General features: G+C 45.1%; 2 protein-coding genes across 14 annotated transcripts in view; both read right to left on the bottom strand.

Moving 5' to 3' along the window:
• RNF17 (ring finger protein 17) overlaps nucleotides 1-17,886 on the bottom strand; it is a 129,863-nt gene extending 111,977 nt beyond the window's left edge. For 2 of the 11 annotated variants that reach the window (XM_059903441.1, XM_059903442.1), the window contains exons 1-2: nucleotides 6,207-6,484; nucleotides 3,180-3,274 (exon numbers count right to left, since the gene is read on the bottom strand). In XM_059903441.1, the coding sequence (XP_059759424.1) occupies nucleotides 3,180-3,274; nucleotides 6,207-6,336 (225 nt within the window). In that variant the 5' untranslated portion in view covers nucleotides 6,337-6,484. Of the gene's footprint in view, nucleotides 1-1,842; nucleotides 1,902-3,179; nucleotides 3,278-5,352; nucleotides 5,446-5,526; nucleotides 5,750-6,206; nucleotides 6,489-17,697; nucleotides 17,757-17,814 lie in introns of those variants that run through there. The other 9 variants (XM_059903444.1, XM_059903438.1, XM_059903439.1 and 6 more) reach the window with 9 other exon arrangements.
• Nucleotides 17,887-20,779: 2,893 nt separating this feature from the next.
• ATP12A (ATPase H+/K+ transporting non-gastric alpha2 subunit) overlaps nucleotides 20,780-26,313 on the bottom strand; it is a 28,898-nt gene continuing 23,364 nt past the window's right edge. For all 3 annotated transcript variants that reach the window (XM_059903466.1, XM_059903467.1, XM_059903468.1), the window contains exons 16-23: nucleotides 25,931-26,099; nucleotides 25,682-25,836; nucleotides 24,413-24,536; nucleotides 24,137-24,282; nucleotides 23,583-23,716; nucleotides 23,353-23,454; nucleotides 22,856-22,947; nucleotides 20,780-22,771 (exon numbers count right to left, since the gene is read on the bottom strand). In XM_059903466.1, coding sequence (XP_059759449.1) covers nucleotides 22,743-22,771; nucleotides 22,856-22,947; nucleotides 23,353-23,454; nucleotides 23,583-23,716; nucleotides 24,137-24,282; nucleotides 24,413-24,536; nucleotides 25,682-25,836; nucleotides 25,931-26,099 — 951 coding nt within the window. In that variant the 3' untranslated portion in view covers nucleotides 20,780-22,742. The remainder of the gene's footprint in view (nucleotides 22,772-22,855; nucleotides 22,948-23,352; nucleotides 23,455-23,582; nucleotides 23,717-24,136; nucleotides 24,283-24,412; nucleotides 24,537-25,681; nucleotides 25,837-25,930; nucleotides 26,100-26,313) is intronic.

The following is a 26,313-nucleotide window of genomic DNA, read 5'->3' as shown; positions in this document are numbered from 1 at the left end:
ACCTATTTTTTTTTTGAGACATAGAAATTAACAGAACCTGCTGATGGGATTTTTTTTTTGGTGGGAGTGGGTTTGAGGAATTATGCAAAAGTATAGTGAAAGAATTTGAAAACCACCTAAGTGTTTTTCATAAAGAGATTATATTACAGCACTTATGTACCAGGGTTTATTATGCAGCCGTTAAAAGTAACGTAGGAGACTCTCATGAGGATAGGTTAATGCTGAGAGAAATAAAGCAGACTACTAAATGTTATAGTCTCCCATATGTGTCTTTGGTGGGAAGAGGATGTCCTAGCAAGTTTCAAGTATAATGTACCAAAGACAGTTATCTATTATTAGATAATTAGGAGAAAAGCGTTACTTTAAAAAAATCACATTGGATCAAATGTTATTTTTAAGAGCACCCCCCCAAAATTGGGGGCTAAAACCTTAATTTCTATCCACCTTCTCACTTATGCCCCTTTGGCTTGTCATTTCATAGTAAGAAGTCAATGTTACTACCAGTACATTTGATACAGGACATTTCTCCCAGGAAATTTAAGAAAATATTAAATACAACTGACTTAAAATATTTCAGTTAAAGTTGTGTAAAGAGTCTTAACTTCTAATATATATAATAAAGATTTTCTCCCCGTCCCCCCAGCACAGCTTGTCACTTAAGTTTTATGTATGGTGGTGTTTTTGCTTGGTTGTTTTTTTCTACTTGTAAATGAAAAAATGCGGTCAAATTTAACCGGCATTTCTTCTATGGTTTCTGACTTCAGTGATATATTTAACAAGGCTTCCCCATCCAAGATCACACAATTATCTATAGTCTCTTCTATTCTACATTTTCAATTTGCATGTTATTAACATTTCCAATCCACATGGGATTTTAATATATATTAATTACCTATTGATTGGATAAATTATCATTTCCTCATGGCCCAATATACTTTTGGACTCAGGTCTAAATTATCAATAAAATGCCAGTATTTTTGGAATGGTACCTAAGTATGATCCTATCCTTGAACAAAACCTGCCATATTGCTGTATATAATTATAGAATGGTTATTATTAACTATTAATATCAATCAAAAGCAGAGAAGGGATGTTATAAAAAAACCCATACAACTATAAAAGATAAAGACTGATAGATAAATTCATATTCACCCAAACTCAGAAATAAGAACACAAGTATACCCATTAACCCTGAATGGAATCATTTTAGGCTTAAGCTTGAAATAATCTGCACTACCTAGGCCTTCAACATTAAAGATTAAATTATAAATATGTCTAATGTGAATATAGGTACCTAAATCTTACTTTTTAGAGCAATATACATTATTTAAAAGTAATAAACTTCAATCCTGAAATAGTCTATAAATTCAGACTTTTCACTAATTTAGATGTGATTCTTCCATTATCTCTTATTCCAAATATAAGATATCAGGAAAAATCTAAACTTTAAAAACTAATAAAAGAGTGGTAACAATTTCAGGACGGTTTCTTGAAGGACTCAGCACAGGGGGAAAGGGGAAAAGGAGGGAAGGATGGGACAGATCACATATCCCCCAAAGTAAGAGTCAGAACTAGTCAAATGATACAAAATAGATTTGTTACAACCCTAAAATCAAAAACCAATATTTGTAAATATACTATAAACACTTCATTAGATGTTACCCAAATCACTAAAAATAATACAAGTATAGTGATTTAAGAGACCATTAAACACAAAGTCATTTGCCACAAAAGGCAAGAGGTTACCGTTCTAATAAACTTGCTGTTTTTTGAATATCAGAACAGGATGGATATGAGCAGAGACAGTTCTGCCTCTTCCTTTTCCCTTCACTCTTTACCCACCACAAGACTCAATGTGTCAGGGATATTCCATTTCAACCACAGGAGCTAGGTTCCCCTTTGTCTTAACTATGTAGCTAGCCACATCCGAGGAACCGACTGTCAAAAAAAAAAAAAAAGGGAAAGGGGACAGGAATTTACCACAATAAAGGCCATGATTTGTAAAGTATGTAATTCCAAAACAGATGTTTTCTTATATGTAAATGTTTATGCTATAATTGAAACTTTCACAAATTATACATTTATATGTTTATATACATATTATTATATATATTTTTATCACGTTTAACCTGCAAACCAGTTAATCCACACCTAAATAATCAAGGGTCGACTATCACACTTATTTTAAAGCTTGTAGAGAACTTTCACATAATTCAGATTTGACTCTTACAATCCTATGAGATAAAAAAAGCAGGTATTATTTCCATCTCACAAATGAGGAAACTCAGCCTTAGGGTGACAGAACTAGGACTGCATTCCAGGTCTTCTGCCTCTATGTTAATTGTTTGCCATAGAAAACAATGGATACAAATCCCCAAACTCTGATCTCTCAAGTGGAACATTATGAATTTAGAGATTAAGACAACTTTCCAGGAACATACTATATAAACTGAGCAACATTTATATTTGTAGTAAATGCAAAGAATGTTCAGTAAATTTTATTTTAAATCCTTAATTTGTTCTCATTATTACGGGCACACAGATTTTAGTGCAACTGTACTATTTTTAGCGCTTCTGAAGTTAACATTAACTTTAGGCCGTTGTTTGCCTCCTGTTTTGTTTTGGCTTTTTACACATCTCCACAAATGTAAATTAGATGATACACAAAGGTTGAGGGTCAGGGGGAAATTCAAAATTTGCTTGCATGGTATTGGTGTGGAAAAGGGGAGTAGAGATTTGGGGACTTCCCTGGCCGTCCAGTGGTTAATACTCCGCACTTCCACTGCAGGGGTCTCAGGTTTGATCCCTGGTCAGGGAACTAAGATCCCGCTCGCTGCGCGGCCAAAAAATAAGGGCGGGGGGTGTAGAGATTTGAAAGGAATATACTACATTAAAATAAAAATAAATTAAAAAAGGAAATATTCCACAGAAATCTCCAGAGTCAAAATATGTAGGCTAATAAGTGTATGACCTTAACCTTGCATTCTTCTTGATCTCTTTGAACAATTATAAAATGGATGTGAAAAGCTTTACCTTTTGCTAGGTTTCTTTACTTAAAAGACTCAGCAGCAAAAATGCAAGTTTCTAGTTCCTAACTAGAAGTATGTTTTATTTCTCTAACATTTTTACCTTTAACATTAGGTTGTAATGCATTCAGTATGAAAGACAATAAAACTTACCTCACAATCAGGGCATGTAATTGTGCTGTATTCTTCAGTTAGTAACAAGCACAGTTCACAAAAAGCATGTCCACATTGAAGTTCATGGTGGTGACCTACTGATGAAATTCTATTGTGAATTAAACTTTTCAGTTTGTCAACATTGAATATACAGTATAATCAGAGGAGAAAATTAAAGGGAATTCTCTTGTATAGGAAAAGATATCTAGCTTAGTTAGAAATGGATGATTAAACAAAATTCAGGAGAAACAATACAACTCAGAAGGAGGGAGAAAAATCAGAAGAAAAAACAGGCAGAGCTATGTAATATTGTTTGCCTTTGTTTATATAGTTATTTGGTACCTATAATACTTTGAATCTGCCATCTCTTATAATCATATAAAGTGCTCTGACGTACTTCATTTGGTCATTGTAAATATCAGAGCTAAGTAGGCTGGGAATATTTATTCGACCTAGAGATGGATAAACATTTTGGTGATCTGTAAATGGCATAATCCAGACTCCGACCTAGTTCTGTTTCCAAGTCTAATGTTCTTTCTACTTGATCACACTTCCCTCTGCTAATTTATATTTCCCATCCTGTGAAGGGGACAGTGAGAGCCGACATGAGAAACTGGCAAAACCCCGCTCTTGAACAAAATAATGCCATTTGCAGCAACATGGATGGACCTATAGATTGTCATACTGAGTGAAGTTAAGTCAGACACAGAAAGACAAATATCATATGATATTGCTTACATGTGGAATCTAAAAAAACGGGTATAGGGACTTCCCTGGTAGCACACTGGTTAAGAATCCACCTGCCAATGCAGGAGACACGGATTCGAGCCCTGGTCCGGGAAGATCCCACATGCCGCAGAGCAACTAAGCCCGTGAGCCATAACTACTGAGCCTGCGCTCTAGAGCTCGCGAGCCACAACTACTGAAACCCGCGTGCCTAGAGCCCGTGCTCCGCAACAAAAGAAGCCACCGCAATGAGAAGCCCGCGCACCGCAACGAAGAGTAGCCCCTGCTCACTGCAACTAGAGAAAGCCCGCGCGCAACGAAGACTCAACGCAGGCAAAAATAAATAAATAAACAGATTTATAAAAATAAATAAATAATAAAAATAAATTTAAAAAAAGGGTACATATGAACTTATTTGCAAAACAGAAGTAGAGTCATGGATGTAGAAAACAATCTTAAGGTTACCGAGGGATGGGGGGGAGGGATAAATTGGGAGATTGTGATTGACATATACACACTACTATATATAAAATAGATAACTAATAAGAACCTGCTGTATAGCACAGGGAACTCTACTCAATACTCTGTAATGACCTATATGGGAAAAGAATCTTAAAAAAAGAGCGGATATGTGTATATGTTTAACTGATTCATTTTGCCCTACAACTGAAACTAACACAACATTGTAAATCAAATATACTCCAAAAAAAAAAAAAGACACCCCCCCCCCCCTTAATGATCTAAGACATTGGCAAAGACAGAAGCCAGGGCAAAAGTCAGATGCCACCACTGTCACACACACGACCCACATAAAGATCATTTTCACAAACTTAGCATGTATGAAGGGAAATACCATAATCTTGATTAAAAATCTAATGCCAAGATTTTAATACTCTAAGCAGAACTTTATCATAATAAACAATTATTATAGCTATGTCACTTCAAACGGTTGTCATTTTAAAAGACTTCGCAAGAAAAAGGGAAACGTAGCTAAATAAAATTAGTCATCATTTACTATAAAATTAGTGTTCCTGCTGATTTATATTATAATAATTGCATTCTTTTGATAAAAAAGAGCTTTAGTTTTTAAGCCAAGGAAACATCTTAAACTTTCTCACAACCAAGCTAAATTTTAAAGCTCTATTTAAATTCCAGAGATAATGTTCCTAAGGAAATCAAAACGCTTTTACGTTTATAAGATTTCTGATACTGTACAAGTCGAGATAACGTGTGCTGCATTACAGCTTACAAAGCACTTTGACAATTCTACATGCAGAGGCACCATCTTTCCAGCTGAGTACTTCTCAGCACAATACAAATGTGTGAAAGAACCGGTGATTTTAAAAATGTCACGTTCTAAAACTCTATTCTGCAGTACTACATCATTCAAATAATGGAGATGTTCTACGTAACAGCAGCGACCGAAATCCGGGCAGGAGAAACTTGCCTCTTCCCCCGGAAAACACACCAACTTTCTCTACGCTCCCAGGTCTCCCAAGCGGAGTCCGTCCCGGAGAGACTGAGAAAACTGACTTTTGCTCTGCAAGTACAAAGATGTGACAGTCACACAGGGCGACGGTAAGACTCTGGCAGCTCCAGGCGCTGACAGTCAACAACTCACCCCGGCAGAGGTGCCGTTAGATGCCGTTCAAGCAACCTGAACCTGTTTTCAGCGGAGGAGAGTCTCGGTGGGCGGGTCAAGAGCGCACGGTGCCCCTGACGGCCCAGGGCAGAAGAACACAAGACGCACAAAAGTGACGGGCTGCTTTCCAAACAACGCCTGAAGCCAAACGGAGCAACACGCCCCCCCGCCCCCGCCCCGTCTGTTAATTTCAGGAACATTTCGTTACCACAAAAAGAGCCACACAAGAAAATCACGGGTCGTTGCTGCTTCACCACAGCATGACGGCCAAATTCCCACATCCCCCCTTTCCCGAACCTTCGAACCGGTCGGTGAGGAAGGGGGCGGCGCAAGGGGTGGGGGGAGGAGGGGGTGGGGTGGAGTGGGGGCGGGGCGAGGGGTGGGGAGTTGGGGGGTGAGGGTTGAGTGGGGGGGGGAGGGGGAGGGGTGGAGGGGTGGGGAGTGGGGGCGGGCGGTGAGGGGGAGGGTGAAGGGGGGGTTCGGGAGGGGTGAGGGCCGCCCTCCAGGCCTCTGCGTCCCGACCTCGCAGGCGGCCTGCGGACTCGGGCTAGGGGCCTAGGCTTCCCCGCTCTCTCTCGCCGCCGCGGCCACTGCCCACCCGCCTGTCCCTCGGCTCCCCCGCCAGCCGGCGGGCCAAGGGCTGACAGCCAGCCCCTCACCCGGAGCTCCGGACGACCTTCTTCCACACCGGCTGCACAGGGCCTCGGCGGCTCCCCAGGCCTGGCCCTTGCGCTCCACCTGCCTGCCAGAGGACGCGACGCACGAAGCCCTCAACGCCGCGGCCTCCATCGTCGCCGCCTCGGATGTGAGGCCCGGGCCGCGTGCCGTCCCGGCGTCCCTCGCGGCAGTGGCCAATCACCGGAGGCGGCGGCTCCAGGGAGCCAATCGGCGGCGAGGAAGCTCCAGCCCTCCCCCCAGTCAGCCCGGGGCGGCCGGCTGCCCGAAGCTGTTCTTTGTTTTACCCCCTGGACCCTGAGGGGTCCGCACAAGGCCGCATGGTCCTCAGGAAGCGTTTCATGCCCAACCAGTGTCGAAAGCATCACCACCACGCATTACTCATTATATTGCTTTTCACGTCGCAAGTAGCGAATGATCCTTTATGTTGAAGTTGTCTTCCTTCCCTAGTGGATCGTAGCGGTCTTAGTGGAGAAGCCAATCTAGCTACCCATCGGTGGGGAGATTTGGTTAACAATTTCAAACCAAAGGGGTGGTCATTATTACTAACAGCTGTCGACACTAATGGTATATATACAAGGCCTTCTGCTGAGAAAATTTGGGGCTGCTAAGAATTTATAAACCAACAGGTTCCTGCTTGAGAGGTATGTAGCCCTCTACTAAAAGGGTAACTTCTACTAAGGCAGCTTGTATTAAATGCCAGAGGAAAGTTAGAGAAAATAAGAATTGTCTGCGTTGTATGAAAAGCCTTCCTAGCGAATATGGGGTTTGCACTAGACCTTAAAACCTGGGTAGAACTTACAGAGGTAAACAGAAGAAATGAGGCATTGCAGGGAGAAAGAACCGCGTAAGCAAGGGAAAGTAGGTGGGAGATGCTGTGGCCTATTCGGAATTTATAGACCATTTGGCCAGAGTTTTAATTTCCTTAAAGTGAGCTTTTTTGGAGAGGTATATTGGGGTCGACTTTTAAAGAGTCTTGAATGTTGGGCTAAGGAGTTTGGACTTACCCTTTAAGCAGTAGCGTCCTGGGGAAATTGAGTGAGCAAGGGATGAAGTAATCTGGTAGCAATTTCGCAACTATATTGTGGATGAAGCACCTGGGGATGGCAGGGTGCCTTCAGCTGCTAAGAATAAAAACCAGCACATAGGCTTCATTTTCTCTTTTTCCCTCTATGTTTTTTTGGAAATAGAAACAAGTATTCTGTTCAAAAGCTCACTCCTGGTTAATATTCCAAAATATGCAAACAGCTCATACATCTCAATATCAAAAAACAAACAACTGAATTTAAAAAAATGGGCAGAAGACCTAAATAGACATTTCCAAAGCAGACATACAGATGGCTCACAAACACATGAAAAGATGCCCAACATTGCTAATTATTAGAGAAATGCAAATAAAAACCACAATGAGGAATTGTCTCGCACCAGTCAGAATGGCCACCATCGAAAAGTCTACAAATAATAAACGCTGGAGAGGGTGTGGAGAAAAGGGAACCCTCCTGCACTGTGGGTGGGACTGTAAATTGGTGCAGCCACTATGGAAAGCAGCATGGAGATTCCTTAAAAAACTAAAAAAAGAACTACCATATGGTCCAGCTATTCCACTGCTGGGTATATATCTGGAAAAAATGAAAACTCTAGTTCAAAAAGTTACATGCACCCCAATGTTCATAGCAGCACTATTTACAATAGCCAAGACATGGCAGCAACCCCCATGCTCATCAACAGACGATTGGCTTAAGATGGTGTGGTCTATATATACAATGGACTATTAATCAAACACAAAAAAGAATGAAATATTGTCATTTCCAGCAACGTGGATGGACCTAGAGAATATTATGCTTAGTAAAATAAGTCAAAGAAAGACAAATATCATATGATATCACTTATATGTGGAATCTAAAAAATTATACAAATGAATCTATATATAAAACAGAAACAGACTCACAGACATAGAAAACAAACTTACAGTTATCAAATGGGACGGGGTGGGAGGGACAAATTAGGACTATGAGATTAACAGACACAAATTACTATACATAAAGTAGAAAGTCAACAAAGATATACTGCATAGCACAGGGAATTACACCCCATATCTCGTAATAACCTACAATGGAATATAATTTGCAAAAAAACCCCACAAAGAACAAAAGCTGAATCACCATGCTGTACACTTGAGACTACCACAACATTGTATATCAACTATATTTCAATTTTAAAAAAAGCTCACCTGTACTCAAAAATCCTTATACTTTGTTGCCCTCAGGAAAAAGTACTGATTCCTTAACCTATCTCCACGCTACCCAACCAATAGTTTCTATTACTAATCCGTAACAGAATTTTGAGTACCAATCAAGCCAGTATTCCCACGTAGCCTGCTAATTTTTCTACAGTTTTGTGAGTGGTATTACCTGTTCCCCTCATCTGGAATGCCCACTCTTTCCTCTTCATCAATTCATATTCTCCTCATCCTTCATGGGTCAGCTTTAGAGCCACCTACCCCTCCTCGAAACCTTCAGATTTCTCCCTGCACTCAACATTGTAGCAATTAGCCACATCTCCTTTTCCACTGTAATCTGAATGACAATCTCATTGCAGAGGGGTTTTTCTTGCGCCATAAGGTGAATTGAATGTGGTGCAGTACAAAGGAATTAACTCTGATTATCACCAGGCCGAATGGAGGGAATTATGCCTTGGTAATCCCAGCTGAATAAATTCTGGGTAAATCGGGGTCAGTGAGAAATACAATGACATGTTTAGACCTCATATAATAGGTCTTAGTACCTCCTGGACCTTTCAAATGGAGCAGCCAGAATTATCTTAATATTTAATTTAGATTGTTTAAATCCTTTGTTTGGAATCCTTTGATGGTTTCCCACTGACTGGGACAAATCCTTGAAACGGCCTTCAAAGGTTTTATGATTTGGCCTCTGCTTTCCTCTCTAGCTTCATTTTCCCCACTACTCCTCACTATGTTCCAGATACGCTGGCCTTTTTCACTTCTGTAAGGAGGTCAAGCTCTTTCCAACCTTAGGGCCTCTGCCTGGAATTCCCTCCCCTGCACTATTAAAAAAAATTATTATAAAATATTTTAGCCCCACAATAAGAATAAATAAAATTATGGGGAGTTCCCTGGTGGTCTAGTGGTTAGGATTTGGTGCTTTCACTGCCATGGTCCAGGTTCGATCCCTTGTGGGGGAACTGAGATATTGCAAGCCGAGTGGCACGGCCAAAAAAATAAATAAATAAAAAATAAAATTATGAATGATCGTGTATGCTCCAACTAGCTTAAGAAATAATCTAATTTTATTCAGGTAATCTAGTTTTATAATGTCTGGCCATTTACTCACATACTGGCCAATTCTTTATTCCTCCTGTGTCTCATACCTTCCTTTTAGGATAATTTTTCTCCTTCAAGGACACCCTGAAGAAATGTCTTTAGTGGAAGTATCTTAACGGTGAATGCTCTCAGCTTTTATTTGAATGAAGATACTTTGATTTCATCTTCATTCTTGAATGATCATTTAGTAACATAACATTCTAAATTGACAGTTTTTTTTTTTTCAGACTTTGGAGATAGCATCATACTGATCTCTGACCTTTATTTTTGCTATTGAGAAGTTTACTGTAAATCCAATTGTCATTCTTTTTTTTTTTTTTTTTTTCCTTTTTTTTTTTTTTTTTAAAGCACTTTTCTTTTTTTTTTTTTTATAGCTACTTTATTTATTTATTTTATTTTATTTTTGGCTGTGTTGGGTCTTCGGTTCATGCGAGGGCTTTCTCTAGTTGAGGCAAGTGGGGGCCACTCTTCATCGCGGTGCAGGGACCGCTCTTCATCGCGGTGCGCGGGCCTTTCACTATCGCGGCCCCTCCCGTCGCGGGGCACAGGCTCCAGACGCGCAGGCTCAGTAGTTGTGGCTCACGGGCCCAGCTGCTCCGTGGCATGTGGGATCTTCCCAGGCCAGGGCTCGAACCCGTGTCCCCTGCATTAGCAGGCAGATTCTCAACCACTGCGCCACCAGGGAAGCCCCCAATTGTCATTCTTTATAGGTAAGTTGTTGTTTTTCTTTGGTGTTCTATATATTCGTTATAATATCAAGGTGTGGATATTTATTTGCCCTCCCTGAGATTGATTGCAATTCTTCAATCTGAGGAATTCATTCCTATCATACTGGTCTGGAAAATTCTCAGTCATTTGTCATTTTTTTTTTTAGAAGGTTTTTCAAGTGACAGCTGTTGTTGTTTTTAATTAATTAATTTATTTGTTTATTTTTGGCTGCATTGGGTCTTTGTTGCTGCGCGCGGGCTTCCTCTACTTGTGGCGAGCGGGGGCTACTCTTTGTTGTGGTGCGTGGGCTTCTCACTGAGGTGGCTTCTCTTGTTGTGGAGCATGGGCTCTAGGCACACAGGCTTCAGTCGTTGTGGCTCGCGGGCTCTAGAGCACAGCCTCAGTAGTTGTGGCGCACGGGCTTAGTTGCTCCACGGCATGTGGGATCTTCCCAGACCAGGGCTCGAACCCGTGTCCCCTGCATTGGCAGGTGGACTCTTAACCACTGCGCCACCAGGGAAGCCCCATTTGTCTTTTTGAATACTACCTCTTCCTTATTGTTTTCTTCTGGAACTCCTTTTAGACAATAACAGGACCTTCTCTTTCTATCCTTTATTTCTCTTAACCTCTCTTTCATATTTTCCACTCTTTATCTCTCTGTGCTGCATTCTGCATAGTTTTTTCCAGATGCATCTCCCAGTTAATCAGTTCTCTCTTCACCTGGATTTAATCTGCATTTAATCTGACCATTGAGTTAAATTTTCAACGACTAATCTAATTCTAGACGTTCTTTTTTTCTAAATTTCCAAATTTGCCTGATCTTTTTGGATAGTATTGTGTACCTTTCTCATGTTTTTGATTCTATCTTTTATTAATTTAGTATTTTAAACACTTATTTCATTATGTACCTCCAAATTTCTTTCTCTGACATTTTTGAGGGGTCTAATTCTGCAATTTATTATTTCTACTGATTTTCATTCATGGTGATTTGTTTCCTCATGTGTTTGGTAATTTTGGATTTTAAACTCACGTTTGGGAGTGTTTATCTGTGGGAATCCTTTTTTTTTTTTTTTTTTTTTGGCCACACCGTGCAGCTTGTGGGATTTTAGGTCTCTGACCAGGAATTGTACCCAGGCGCTTGGCAGTGAGAGTTCGGAGCCCTAACCACTGGACTGCCAGGGAATTCCCAGGGAACCCTTTGAAGCCAGCATTAAGGATATATTTCTCCAGATTATGTTTTTGCTTCTTGTAGAACATAGTTCCCAAAGAACTATGAATCTAGGACCACTTTAATTTCTTGGCTTGTGTTTTCCTAGACTACTCCAATAGCATATTTTGAATCCCAAGCCCTCCTGAAGGCAGGTGTGTATTCTAGATTACCTGGGGAGGTATTTTCCCCACCCAAAAATATACAAGATAGACAAACTTCTTTGGCTTTTAGCCAACTTGTTCACGCCCACCAGCAGTGTATGAACCTTCTAGCAAATGCTTGGATTAGCATCGGTTTTATTTTTTGCTAATTCATGGCTGTACTTTGATATCTCCTTGTGGCTTTAATTTGCATTTCTCTAAAGACTGATAAGGCTGGCATCATGTCATATTTATTGGTCACTCAGGCTTTCATATTTGTTTGGTGGGGGGACATGTTTGTCTATTTCTTATTGATTTGTAGCAATTCCTTATTTATTCTGGATTCCATTGCAAACATCCTTTTCAGGTTGTGACTTGTTCTTTCACTTTGATATCTCTTGTTGTCCCAAGGTGTTTTATTTCACTATGGTATTTTCATTGACTTTCAATATTTGCATATTGTTTAAGAAGTCTTTCCCCAAGCTAAACATTCATATGATTCATTATCTTCCATGAGCTGTATTACCTTCCCTTCTACTTTAAAATTCAGTTTTGTTGGTGGTGGTATATGCATAGGAGTGGGAGGAAGTGGGGTGCGATGGAACCCAGTAATTTGGATAGGCAGGGTCATGAACCTTGATTTACCCTTTTCCTGTACACTGTTGGTGTCGTGCCACCTCAGAACATAGAGACAGATATTCCACGATGGCATTTTATTATGATTTTTAAAAAAGGATCAAGTATATTTTAACTTCGATTCTGCTTTTGTTTCGATAAAACCTTGGGTTTACCATTTTCCTTCTAGATTCACTAAAAGTATCAGGTTGTCATGAAAATAACTGATTATACAACATTCACAGAGGCTGGTACACGGTATGCACCCAGTAGAAATGTAGTTGTGAATGCTCACTTGGTGTCAAAACCCGGCAGTAGGGAGGACACGCCAGCCAGCGTGACACGGTCTCCAAGTGCACCAGATGGCGTCAGGCCCATGACAAACAGCGTTTGCAGTTTGGTGCCTTTCTTACCTTTGGAGGTGGTTTTCAGGTCTTCTGCTACTTTGCCTCTGACCTTTCCGTTCTGAGTCACTGCTAGCAGAGGTGTGCAGTGAGAAGGTATAAGCTGTCTTCCATGCATATTCTGGAGGGGGCAGAATACCCCTCTTTCAGGAAGTGACTCTGGCTTTGTCCCGAGAAATTACAGGGCAATGGGGCAGGAAGGACCTTTAGCGATCACTGAATCCCACATCCTCATTGAGGACGGGGAAGCCAAGGCTCTGACCTTCCTGGATAGAGCTAGAGTTCCAGTGTTTTGATTTTTGGACCACGCTCCTGGATTTTACTACACCAATTCCCATGTCCACCTTCAGAAAACTCTACTTTGGGAATTATAACAGAGATGCACTGCATAGACATGAAATTTTAGACCAATGGACAGATGACCTGTGCTGCTCCAGGCCAGATTTGGGGGCCCTTGTAGGGATGAGCAAGCTTCAACCTTGCTGCTATGAAGAGTCAGGGGACAGGATGGGGTCTGCAGTGTCCTTTCTTGAAAAACAGTCCCAAGGAGAGCTCTGGGGCCCTAAAAGTTGAGGAAATGTACCCCCGTGAGCCTCCCTATAGGGCAGCAAGGTGTTAGCGGCCCCCAGAGCGCCTCCCCTGCTGTCTTCAGGAGTCTGTTAATTGGGAGCGGTCTCCACCTGCATTCGTCACCGTCAGGGCAGGTGGCCGCCTGCCTGGGTGAGTTGCGTGTGGGCCCTCAGTTGCAGAGCTCAAGACACTTCTGGCCTCAACTTAACCAGCAGAGCTTGACTTGTGGGTCCCAGACTTTGGTGCGCTTAGGAATTCCTTGAGAGGTTATGAGAATGCAGAGGCCTAGGACCTAGAGGTTCTGACTCAGAAGGTCAGGGTGAAGCCCAGGCCTGTGCTATCTAATAGCCGTCCTGCGGCTGGCTGTAATTGGACCGAGTCCCACACTGAGAGACAGATTGCTGTCGACGGGAAAAAAAAAAAGCACAACCTAAAAGTTGAGAGTTATGTTCTATTCGGTGGACAAAACTGAGGGCTTCAAGTTCACAATGCCAGAGAAATTAATTCCCTAAAGGACTATATCAAGGGTCAGCAAAAGAAACTAAATCACCCAACTCTAATGAGACTAGAGTACAAAAACCATTCAGACCAATGCAGGGCACTTGCTAAATAAAGATAAGAAGATATTTTTTTCATTTTTTTAAAACAAAGCTCCCAGATATGCAAAAAATTTATCAAGAGACCTCATCAGTTGGTCACAACCCTGGCACCTGAGGGCTGGGGGCTGTATTCAAATCCTCCCTTCTCAGTGCAACCTGGAGGAAGATTTCCGCATCTTTGAGAGTCAGCTTCCTTCGCTGCTAAATGGGGCCGATATCGGTACTGTGACGATTAAACAAGATAATAGATGAACGGACTTGTAAACTATAAAGTACAATACAAGCCTTATGAGTTCTTCTAAAATGTATAATAGATTAGATTATTAATTCAAAAATACAAAAAACAAACCTGAGGGCTTCAGCCTGGGGGGAGGCAGGTGTCAGGCAGCCCTGAAGGGGTCGGGGCGTTTTTGCCACAAAGACTAGGTAGGTGGAACATCAAACGATAACTATGAGTTGAAGAAAACCAGACACCTCAAGGTAATGAATTTGGTGCTTTTCTATGTATGGGAAGATGCAGAAGTCTGGGCTCCCTGAAATCATTCCTCGGCTACCTGGGGCCAGTACCCTATGTTTTCCCATCTGGAAACTCCTCATGGTTCGCTGTGTGGGAGGGCCGCAGTGGCCCATCCTGGTTCCCTCAGGGTTCACCGCTGGGCCGCTGTACTGTGACGGCCTGATGGCTGCAGCACGCTTGGTTTCCTGACGTGGCAGCGACATTTTCTCACTCGCCTCGCCTTACACTCTTGAGGTCTCTCCTGACTCCTCTGTGGCCCATGTGCACTTCTCTAGTGACTCCCATTCCAAGACATACATTCACTGCTATCAGATTTTCTTCTTTTGGAAACGTAAAGCTGTAGACACCAAGGAAGAAACAACACTCATATTTTCAGAGATTTAGCTCACTTGCGTTGAGGCAAGGAATTATGATTAGGAAATCCCCAGGGGGCAGAGTCAGCAACAAGCCCAGGCTCTGCGATCCCTCAGTGGTGAGGCAGGCCAAGGGGAGTGCGCTGGGGTCGACAGCCCCTTGTTTCAGGCTCTAACAGTCCCTGAGGGCACTGCTGTGCTGTTAGTCATAAGGCACCTGGCCAGAGGGGTGCCCTCGACCTTTCCGAACTCTGACCTGCCCTTTTCTCACGGGCAGAGGCTCTCGATGGAATAAAAACCCTTCACGCAAAGCTCGAGAAGTACAGTCACCTCTTCAGGCGGATGTGGTCCCGCCATGGTATTTTCTAGCTGCCACTTTTGGTTGTAAATGCACCCTTACTCCCCACACTCTAGTCAGATATGCCATTAAATGCGGTTCACAAACTCTGGTTATGATTCTAACGGGATGGCCTCCATTTGGATGATGGCTTCTGGGAGAAGATGAACAAACAATGGAGGTGTGTTTAATTAAGCTCGCTGTGGTGAAGGGGGATTTGAGAGCTACGAGGAATGGAGGCTCACCAGGGAAATTTAATTCTCAGCCTGTCTCAGACGCTCTCCTCTTACCTTCTCCCACCTCCTCACCTTTTATCTGAATGGCAAATAAAACTCACATCTGAATTGACAGGAATTTTCTGGAAACCAGTACACTCATTCCTATATTCACTGGCCCATCTCATTTTAGTGAAAACAGTATATTAAATGTCATATTTCAGCATGGTTTTTATACATAAAGCCGCTTCCTTTTGCACACAAACCTTCCCCACCAGGGCCGAACCCGGGTGATGTATTCCCAGCAGCACCAAACACTCTTTTCAAATCTCTTTTTCTGCACCATCCATTTTAGCGTTCAATTACTCTCTTTTTTTCTGGTCTTTGTTTCACATGATTAGCCTTGCTTTTTGAGGCAAACTGCATTTTCCTAAAGATAGCCAGCATATACGTTATCCCCTGCAATGTAATGCTGACACCCTTCCTGTTGTCACCCCCAGTCTGGGCTCAGTGTACTTTCTGATTTGTTCACTTTCTCTTGATGACTATTGAGAGCCTATTATTTGTCTAAAAGTAGGCTGAGCTACATGAGGATGGTGAAAGAACTAAACCCACTATTCCTTTTTTCTTTTCTTTTGGCCGCACCTCTTGGGGGATCTCAGTTCCCCCACCAGGAATTGAACGCGGGCCTCCAGCAGTGACAGTGTGACAGTGCCAAATCCTAACCACTAGACCACAAGGGAACTCCCTGAAGGCACTATGCCTGCTAGTCAAGTAGTTGAATAAATCTGTTCTCTATCCCCTTGAAGGAAAGCATGCACAGGCTGCCACCCCTGGGATGGCCTAGAGTAGATTTTCCTCAAAGTCCGGAGTTGGGTGAATGAGGAAGTTAGGGCATTACCTGTATTTGCTACTTTCTACATATTTGCTAAGTTAAGTTTTACTCCATTCTGAGTGCTTTCAAGTTAATGCTGTGTTACTACTACTCTTGGAATTTTATTTCTTTGTGATTATACGAGCATGAAGGAAAGTGAGGAAGATTGCACACAAATTTGTTAATATAGGTTACTTGGGGAGGAGCGGCAGGGAGAGGAAAGCAAAAAAGAGAAGAAGATCATATATAAAAAGTATAATATGCGTAGTATAACATGACCCCATTTATTAAAGTTATATGTGTATATGAGCATTAATGAAAAAATAAATCTATATCTGATGACTTAGAGTGAAAAAAGGAGGAGCAGAGGACAGATACTGGGTGGGGTGCCGAGTAGGTATTGTGTTCACGGTTAATTCCCTCAACTGCCCCATGAGGCAGGTATTATTATCCCTCTCCTGGAGCTGACAACACTCCAAGGAGAGCGTCAGAACTACATACGTGACAAAGAGTGTTCAAACCAGCTCTATCTGGCGCCAGTGCCCAGGACACTTTACTCTGTGAAAAATTGCTCGCAAATTGTGGGATCAGTCCGCCCCCTCTTTCCTTTGCCTTCTGAGTGTAGGTCTTTACCTGTTTCTGTTTCTCAGCCTCTTTTCATGCCTCATTCTCTTTTTCTTTTCTGGCTGCACCGTGCGGCATGCAGGATCCAGTTCCCTGACCAGGGATCGAACCCGAGCCCCCTTGGGTGGAAGCGCAGAGCCTTACCCACTGGACCACCAGGGAAGTCCCTTGCCTCTTTCTCTTGTTGACGGTCTGTCCCTTGCTCTCCCAGCCATTCATTCACCAGACATTCCCTGAGCTTGTACTGTGTGCCAGGCAGGCCCTCTTCTGAGCGGGCCCTGCCCTCCTGGAGCTTACACTCCAGGCTAAAAGCAGATCAGCTGTAACATGTGAGGACAGATGCTGGGATCTGCTATGGAGAAAAGGGAAGACGGGAAGGGGAGGGGAGTGTCGGGGAGAAGGCGTGCTGGTCAGGAGACCCGGGAGGGGTGGGAGGGGAAGGAGCCGGGGGTCGGGGGGCGTCTGGGAGAAGGCGTCTCAGTGGAGCAAGCAGCCAGCTCAAGGCCCCCGAGCTGGGCGACCAGGGCCTGTGTGGACAGGTCAGGAGGGGTCAGAGGCTCACCGCAGGGCTGGAGGCCACTGAGGATGGCCACTTTCTGACCGACAGGCTTTGCCATCAGCCTCCCGATTTATGGGGACGCTCTACCATCCCTGCTCCGGCTCTGGGTGCGTGGGTTAGGGTGTTAACCGCACAGGGAAGCTCATTTCTGCCTCTCAGGGGTTTGGGTCACAGATACCGCAGCCCCCCAGGGACGACAGGGGGCAGTAATGGGCCCAGGCTCACGGGGGCTCTGAGGGCGGAGCTGTCTCCACCCTACCGTCACTTCCCCCCGGAGCTTGAAGCTGCCCCGAGGGCGCCAGCTTCCAGGGCCAGTGACCACAGCCCCCCGTGTGTGCACCTCTGGTCCCTGCCCCTTCCCTTCCCGGTGCCTGTGAGGCTCTCCCTCATCTCTGCCGCTGAAATCCCACCTCGTAAAACCTGAGCTGGGCCCCTGAGTGTGGCCCCTGAACTCCACAACCCTCCGTGCCTCTGCTGTGGCCTCCAGTCGTCTCCAGTTTATTTACAGTCTGCCTTTCCCGGCTCACCGTTCCTCCTCCGAGGCGGCACCACGTTGCTCATCCTCAGCGCCGCTCGCACCCTGCAGCTTCGTGCCCTGTCCTGCAGGTGCTTCCTTTGTCGAGAAGTGAAAGCAAGAGGAAGAAATCCCACGTTGCAAATATAAAATGTAGGCAAAAACACCAACTAATAAATTCTAGTACTTTCGGGCTTACAAAATACTTTTCTCCACAGTATCTCAGTTTATCTTCACAAGTCCGTAGAAGGGAGTTTCTATCCCTTTAAAATGAATCAGGCTTTTGCCTTGAATTTCCATTACACTTTATCTTAGAACCTCTGGACCAAAAAGATAAAATCCCCTGAGTTGGGTTCTGGTATGTCGCGGGGAGGGCCGGGACCCAGGAATGGGGACAGAGGAGAGGGGGCCCGCCCAGAGATCTGGTCTGAAGCGGAACAAGCAGCACCACTGAAGCGAAAGTGCAGGACAGAGCCGGCCCCGGAGCCCGCGCGGGTGCCGGCCGGCGGAGCCCCGATCCTGCACAGCAGCTGGAGCGGGCAGGTGTCTGTGTCGAGGCGCAGCGCCCCTGAAAGGAGTAAATACTGGTTTTCTGCCTCTCTTTTCAGTGTGAAAGGATAATTTTCAAAGAAAAGGTAAAATCATGGCTCCCATCCAGGTATAAAATGAACAAGTGTTAAATTTATTCCGCTCATAGTCGCATGTGGGAACTAGGCAGTTGCTAGAAGTGGTTCAAGGGAGCAGAGAGGCGCACGTTCATCTGGAGTCGAAGATGCCAGAGGATTGTGCAAGTGCAGCAAAACTGGCTTTTCCAGAGGAAGGAGGGCTGTCCCTTGTGTTTGCATATCACAGACACGGACTATTCTGAGCTGCTATCAGTTCTCCATAACCTCGGATCTGCAAAGCGTGCCTGAAGGGTGTGCTTTGTGCAGTGTGCAGTTTTCTGTCCAAGCACAGATTCTCCTGACATGACCTCACAGATTCTAAAGCTGATCTGCTTTAGTGGAGGGAAACTGACAGTGCTGGACAGTCGTGCAAGGTTGGCACTACTAACTGATGGGGTTGTTGTGAGCATTAAGGAGACGGTGCTTTTAGGTTATCACAGCACCCGGGGCATAATAGGTATCTGATAACTACCAGCTGCTGACACTGTCCTGTTAGGAGACATCTCACACACAATCTCACACACACACACACACACACACACACGGGCCCAGGGCTTCACGTGTGGGCCTCACACCTGTCACACCTGTGCAGTCTAATCATCGTTTCCCTTGCTCCTAACTCACCTGCTCGTGTCCATTCTTGCCTGGACATGCTCCCACCCTCCTCACAGAAGCCAAAGTGACCTGAACATGTGAACTGGAGCAAGTCCCTGCCTTTGTTAATAATCTTCAGCAGCCTGGTGTTGTGTTTGCAACGAAACCCTGGGAGACCCTGTGCTCTAAGATTCCCGCCTGCTTCTCCAGCTGCCTGGTGAACCAGTCTTCCTGCTGCATCCCTGTTCCTGCCACACCTCCTGGAATTCTGCTCTGTGCTCATTCACCTTGGAAAGGACTTTCCTGACCACCCCTTTAAAGGGGGCTCACCCACTGCCCCATCCGATAACTGTCTAAGCCTCTTTCCACCTATTAAAACCCTGATCGCAAGTTATGATACTTTTTCTGCCCCTCCCCTGGAGCACCAGTTCCATGAGTCTGTCTTGTCCCTGCTGTTTCCTCAGACTGCACGGCAGACACTGAATGAATAAAAATCTCTTATAGTTGACAGATCTTTCATATCCTACTGACAGGCAAGATATTCACTTCATTATTGCTGGCAGGAATATAAATTGCTACAGCTTATCTGAAAATAAATTTGGCACTATTTATCAAGAGCCTTAAAAATACTCTTAACCCCTTAATTCCATTTCGAGGAATCTATTATAAAATAATAAGAGATGTGGTATAGGGCTTCCCTGGTGGCGCAGTGGTTAAGAATCCGCCTGCCAATGCAGGGGACACGGGTTTGAGCCCTGGTCCGGGAAGATCACACATGCGGCGGAGCAACTAAGCCCGTGCACCACAACTACTGAGCCTGCGTTCAAGAGCCTGTGAGCCACAACTACTGAGCTCACGTGCCGCATCTACTGAAGCCTGTGCGCTCCAGAGCCCATGCTCCGCGACGAGAAGCCACCACAATGAGAAGCCCGTGCGCCACAACTACTGAGTCTGCGCTCTAGAGCCTGTGAGCCACAACTACTGAGCCCACGCACCGCATCTACTGAAGCCCGTGTGCTCTAGAGCCCGTGCTCCGCGACAAGAGAAGCCACCACAATGAGAAGCCCGCACACAGCAAATGAAGAGCAGCCCCTGCTCGCCACAACTAGAGAAGCCTGTGCGCAGCAACGAGGACCCAACACAGCCAAAAATCATAAACAAAAATAAATAAATTTATGGAAAAGAAAAAGAGAGATGTGGTATACGATTTAGTGACAAGATGCAACCTTAAAAAAAAAAAAGAAAAGGATGACCAGTAGGAAATAGATGAGCCATCCTACAGTGGGGATATGGTAAAAGCACTCTCAACATGGAATAATGTGTAGTCATTAGAACCATAGCCCCTCCATGTTAAATAAAAAGGCAGAATGGAAAACTTTATATTTCAATTCTGCCTAAAAATAAATATATATATAGAAAAACCCTAAAGAAATAACTACTCTTGTTTAGGTATATAACTAGGTAGTGAGATTCTCGGTGGTTTTAATTTTCTTTTTACTCTTGGATATTCCAAATTTTCTAAAATGAGTTACAATTTTATAATCAGAATAAAACAGATTGTTTTAAAAAATGCTCTATAAATCCAGCCTCATCTCTATATCTCTGAGTTACTCTGCCACACCAATTAGATTTAAATTAACTGTTATTTTTTCTAAAAAGTGTCTAGGCCTTAGTGGGTCAATGAAGCAGTCTCTCTAAAACAACACAAAACAAAAACCCTCTGATATGAGATTTTATTGCCTCTTTTCTGTCTAAAACTTAATCAAGCTACTTGATATAATTTCTGTGATTCCTTAAATTTGTTATTTATTCATTTTACAAACATTTGAGTGTCAGCTTTTTGTGAGGGTAGGTACGTACAATATGAAAGTTATTACAGACAGGGTTCCTGCTGTGAAGAGACTTCTACTTCAAATTTAACTCCTTTCAAGTGTAATCCAACCCACCATAAACCCCTTACAGCTTTGTGCTCTATTTACAGCCTTCTCCCACTGGCTCTGGCAGGACCATGAGCTGCCAGCCATCACAGCTAGGGGCACTTGGACAGCCTGGCAGGGAAAAGAGTGAGGACAGATTATTCTTAGTTGAAGTTTAGGAAGCATTACTGCCCTGCCAGGACTGGAAAGAGAAGGCCGTCATGACGCTGCCTGGAAAGGGTTCCGGTTCACTGAATGACTAACGTCAGGTTAGTCTAGTGATAATTGTGACTGAAGACAGAGATTAAAACCCTCGAGATTAAATACATTATTTTAACTTAAATATACACAGTGACACAGTACATTATAATCTATTTACATGAAGTCACAATGATGGCCCTGAGAACACGGCAGAGAACCATGGCTCCCAGACTCCCTTTTCCTGCTCCAGAGACACCACCTAGCGCCGTGAGCAGCGGAATGTCCTTGCCTGCGTGAATGATGGAGAAGAGGTGGAGGGGCAGCTACTGAATGGGAAAAGCTTACCAAGTGTCATCCTGTCAAATCAGTTTGTGCTGGGCGTGCAGCTGATGACAGAAAGGCTGTGAAAACAGCTTTCTCTCGCGCGCTGCTGCTGATAGACAGACCCTTCCACAGAAATTCTGCCTTAAAAGTGTGCGCACATCAGAGAGGGGACAAAGCAGCGATGTTGGTGAGGGAATTCAGACCTTCCATGGAAAAGTAAAATGACCAGAAGAAGTAAAAAAAAAAGAAAATTGAAATCACATCTCATTTTTTTCTGTCCTATGCTGTGCATTTTAGACAAACTCAAATTAATTAGAACACCACTCTCAGGCCTAGTTTTATAAAACATCTTTTACTTAAAAACGAGGCCTCTCTGGGGTGTCAATATGGGTGTGAGCACACATGTTACACATGAATAAACCTAAATTAAAGCATGAAACATAAAATTAGTGCTGCAGAGTGCTTTGCGACTGTCTTACAAGAAATAAATATTACGTGTTAAGTCACCATGGTCCTCCACCGAGGATGAGTCCTGGTAAATGAAAACCCCTTTGGGCCAGGGGAGCCCCTGGAACTAGCCTATGCCAATGCCCCGGGAGCTCCCTTTTGGAGCTGGTGGTCAGGGTGGTCAGCTCGGGAGGAGGGAGGGCATCAAAGGACCGCCAGGAGCTGAGAGGTGGGATGCGGACCTTTCAGCATGCCTCAGGGTCAAACTGAGGTCGTCCAAGTTGCTGTGATGTAAACGTGCCATCACTTCATCCCTTGCAAACCTCTAGCTGAATTAGCCTTTTCTGAGCAAGGTGACTGTGAAGTAATAAATTCCCTGGGAATTCACAGGAATCTTAGGGAGGTCGCTGGACTTCTAATAGAGTGTGGAATGGAGGTTTGAGCAGTCCTGTCTAGAATTAAGGGACAGCGAGACCCCAGCAGATGTCTGGATTACCCGAGATTATCTAACACGACTGACCTTTACATACATATAAACACGCCATGCTTCCCTACACCGTTACCTTGAAATTCACATATTTTAAAATAAGGAGACAGATATATAAATTAAAATCATGTATAAACAGTTAAATCTCTGCTTTAAATTACAAAACATTAGTGAGTATCTTTCCTACAGTTCTGTCATTTCTTAAACGCGTTCTGACGATGTCCCCACGGCTGCAATCGCCCAGCTGGAGGCCGGAAGATGAAGAACATTCTGACGTGCAGCTGGGGGCTCGGGAAGTAAGGTGGTCTTAATAGTACATGTTCTTATCCCACCAGCCTGTAGAGGTAGAAAACAGTAAGCTAGAAACGGAGGGGATTCTGTTGCACTAGGCAGAGTCCCCCAAATCATACTACTACTTACTTCCAGGGTAGAGTCTGATGGCAAGTTTCCGCACCTCGTCATACACCCAGATCAGAACAGCGTGTGGTACAGCCACGAACCAGTACTGAGGCCTGGGAGGGGGCAGAGGGAGGGAGGTGAGACCCACGCACCCAGAGGGGGGCCCGCCCCACAGGCGGCCGAGCTGCCCGTTCACTTCCCTGCCTCACTGGGGAGAACGACTCCACTGTGTCACACAACGTGAAACCGCACTGGACTGCGGCCACTAGAAACAACGCCTGCCTGGGAAGTGATCCGCCGGACGAGGGTAGAGATGGGATGGTGAGGGATGGAAAACCCACCTCCTCTTCTGGAAAAAACTAGCAGGTCAAAGACTCAGACTGAATATAAAACCGGTTCCATTTTACCTCCTTCGAAAGACTTGAGGGGAAAGAGCCTCTGGAACCCTAGTGATTATTTAGGCCGTGACAGCAGGTCGGGGCTCGCTCCTCCCTCCCCACTGTTGAAGGGAACCTCACCGGAGCGTCGTGAAGTTCAGGGCCACGATACTCCCGAGGCCGTAGGAGAGGATTAACGCGATGATAACCTGCGAGGCAATCCCCACCCAGATGACTTTATTTCTGTAAGACACAAAGGCGAACAGATTCTGAACTCCCAGGCTCAGCCCCATGCACCCAGCGCAGTCAACGCCTCGCCATGCCGGCAGCAGAGGCCCGGGCTGAACCACGAGGGTGGATGCCGGCGGTACCTGAAGAGACCCTGCTGGAAGATGGAATTCCTCCGGGTTTTCCTGATGATCAGATCTGCTATTTGCTGGATCATGATGCCAACAAAGAATGCAGTGTAGCCCGTCCACTCTAGGTATCTCCTCTGGTAGCTTGTCTGTCAACGGCCAGAGAAAGAGAAGACCAGGAGGCCCCAGATGGAAACTTCAGGGAGGCATCAGCCCATTTCTGTAAGCCTCTACTCTCTTTCCCCCCTCACCAAGACTGAGGGAGGATCACCTCCTTGTGTTTGGAAAGAAACCCTTCTTTCCTTTAACCTGGTGGGTAGGAAAAGACGCTAACTTAATGGATTTGGCCCAACTGTGGCACTGTCGGCTGGTCACTCTTACACACCTATCGCAAAGCTAATGTGAAAAGGTGAGCTCTAGGCACCTAACTCGAGAGATGAGCTGAGCCCCGAAAGAGGCAAACCGCTGTGACCAAGGGGCCCGCAAGCCCTGTCAACCGAGAAAGCTGTCACCTGCTCTGTCCCCTTCCGGCCTTCCCGGGAGGACACTGCTGGAGGCCCCGCCCTTACCCACTCTTGTCCGTAGCTGTCTTCCAAGTCGTTGACGTAGCCCTTTTCCCACTCCACCCGGAGGTTAAGGAGAGTGCTGGGTCGAAAGCCCTCCTGTGCGTACACGGTGAAATATACAACAAAAGCTCCCAGGGCCTGCATGAGGCCTGAAAGAACAGAAGAGGTTCTGTAATGACTGCAGAATTGCCCCGACCTCATTCTCCTCTGGGTTCCTCCTCACGTCCCAACCCCGCCCCACAAGGCAAAAAGAATTCTCTGGGAGGCCCCTCCTCGCACCAATGTGCAGGTAGGAGTACACGGCAAGTGGCTTGTTCACCAGTCTGTCCTTCTTCTTGTGGCGAGGCTTCCTGTTCATAATGTCACTTTCAGCTTTCTCATAAGCCAGGGCGATGGAGGGAATCTAGAGGGAGAGAGACCCCATGAGGCCCGGCCCTGAAACACTATGACAGAAGGGAACGTGGGCAGCACAGCCAGGGGCCGGGGCGTGGCAGTGGGGTTAGGGAACTGGTCTCTCCAGGGTGCAGGCCACGGGGTGCGGCGTCCGTAGAGAATTTCAGAATCAGTCTGCTTCTGACCATCGCCTTGCGCTTCCAGCTCTAAACAATGCTAGTTATAAAGCACTTTCCTCTGCTTCTGTCCTCTCCCGCTTCGCCCCGCCACTGACCAGCGGTTCTCTCACAGGTCCTCCCCCCTGGAGGGCAGAGAATCTGCATTTCTAACCAGTTCCCCGGTGATGTCTGGAAGAACCACTAGAGTGGAGAAAATGAGCAAAGTTCAACGGCCTGGAAAGTGATCTGACTGCAGGCTCTGGGGCCTCAGCTCCCCACTAAGGTAAAGATACCCCCAGCCCCCTGCAGCGTGGAGGTGCCCTGCTGGTGTCCTATGAGACGAGGGAGGGGCGGCAACTTGCAGGGCTATGAGTTCTGCTCGCGGCCTGTTCCCTGTGTAAGCCAGAGCCACGGGAATAACCGCCACAAAGCTTTCTTAAAGGGATTCGTCCTAGAAGGGGAGAGGGTTTAGGTGACATGACTGTAGGTCAGTGTGCAGCTTTACAGAGTGTTAATCATGGCTACTTCTTACTGTGTTTGGTGAGGGGCTTCCAGGTCACAGATTCCTTTACTTAACAAGGGGCGGCTGTGGGTTATCACTTCAGTCACTGGGCCCCCCAGCAGTACAGGGACTACTTTGGTGACATCTGCATCTTCTCAAAAGAAAAGGGAGGCATGTGAGCCGAAACTGACCAATGGCATGCTTTTTTGGAATGGCGAAGAACTTATGTCTTGAAAAGTTCTCATATGGAGTGCAGTGGTTTTAACGTTCAAACATATGACAGATCTCTCTAGTCCTTTGCTTTGAAGTGTGGTTGGTGGACTTGCAGACTCGGCATCACTTAAGAGCTTGTCAGAAAGGCAGAACTTCAGGCCCCATCACGTCGAGGTTTGAGAAGCATGGATTTAGAGCATCTCTTGCTCTTGAAGGTAATGACTCTGAAGTTTCCATCACCTGGGGAAGTTATCAGATGCTGTTCCCTTTAGGGCTACTTACTATGTCTGTGCCCAAGTTGATGAACAAGATAGTAATGGTGCCAATGGGCAGGGGAAGCCCAGCAATGATGTAGATCAGAAAGGGGCAGAGCTCAGCGATGTTCTTGGTCAGGGTGTACGCAATAGTCTTCTTTAGGTTGTCAAAGATCAGGCGACCTAGGCAAAGACGTTACGTTTCTCCTTATAGGACTCGCTTCTGATTTCGCAGGTGGCCCCAGCCCTCGCTAAGACCCCTTGAGACCCCACTCACCTTCCTCCACCCCTGTGACGATGGACGCGAAGTTGTCATCCAGCAAGACCATGTCGGCTGCACTTTTGGCTGCATCAGAACCCGTTATCCCCATGGCGATCCCGATGTCTGCCTTCTTTAGAGCCGGGGAGTCGTTAACTCCGTCCCCTGTCACAGCGACAATAGCATCCTGTGGGGACACCAAGAGGAAGTGAGTGAGCAGCCTGGGCAGGGGCCACCCACTCCCTTTGTCTTGAGGCTGAGAGGTCAGCCAGAGCCAAAATGAAGGCCCGCATTAGGTTTGGGGGGAAAGATTAAGGCAGGAAATCCCAGAAGCAAGAGCAACAAGCTCCAAACAAGATGTGTGTGAATAATTAAAACCAATGTGAATCCAAATTGTAAAG

Source organism: Balaenoptera ricei, chromosome 18 (genome assembly GCF_028023285.1).
Source record: "Balaenoptera ricei isolate mBalRic1 chromosome 18, mBalRic1.hap2, whole genome shotgun sequence".
NCBI lineage: Eukaryota > Metazoa > Chordata > Mammalia > Artiodactyla > Balaenopteridae > Balaenoptera > Balaenoptera ricei.
The sequence above is the reverse complement of the archived record's forward strand: the minus strand, read 5'-3'. Positions and strand labels throughout refer to the sequence as shown.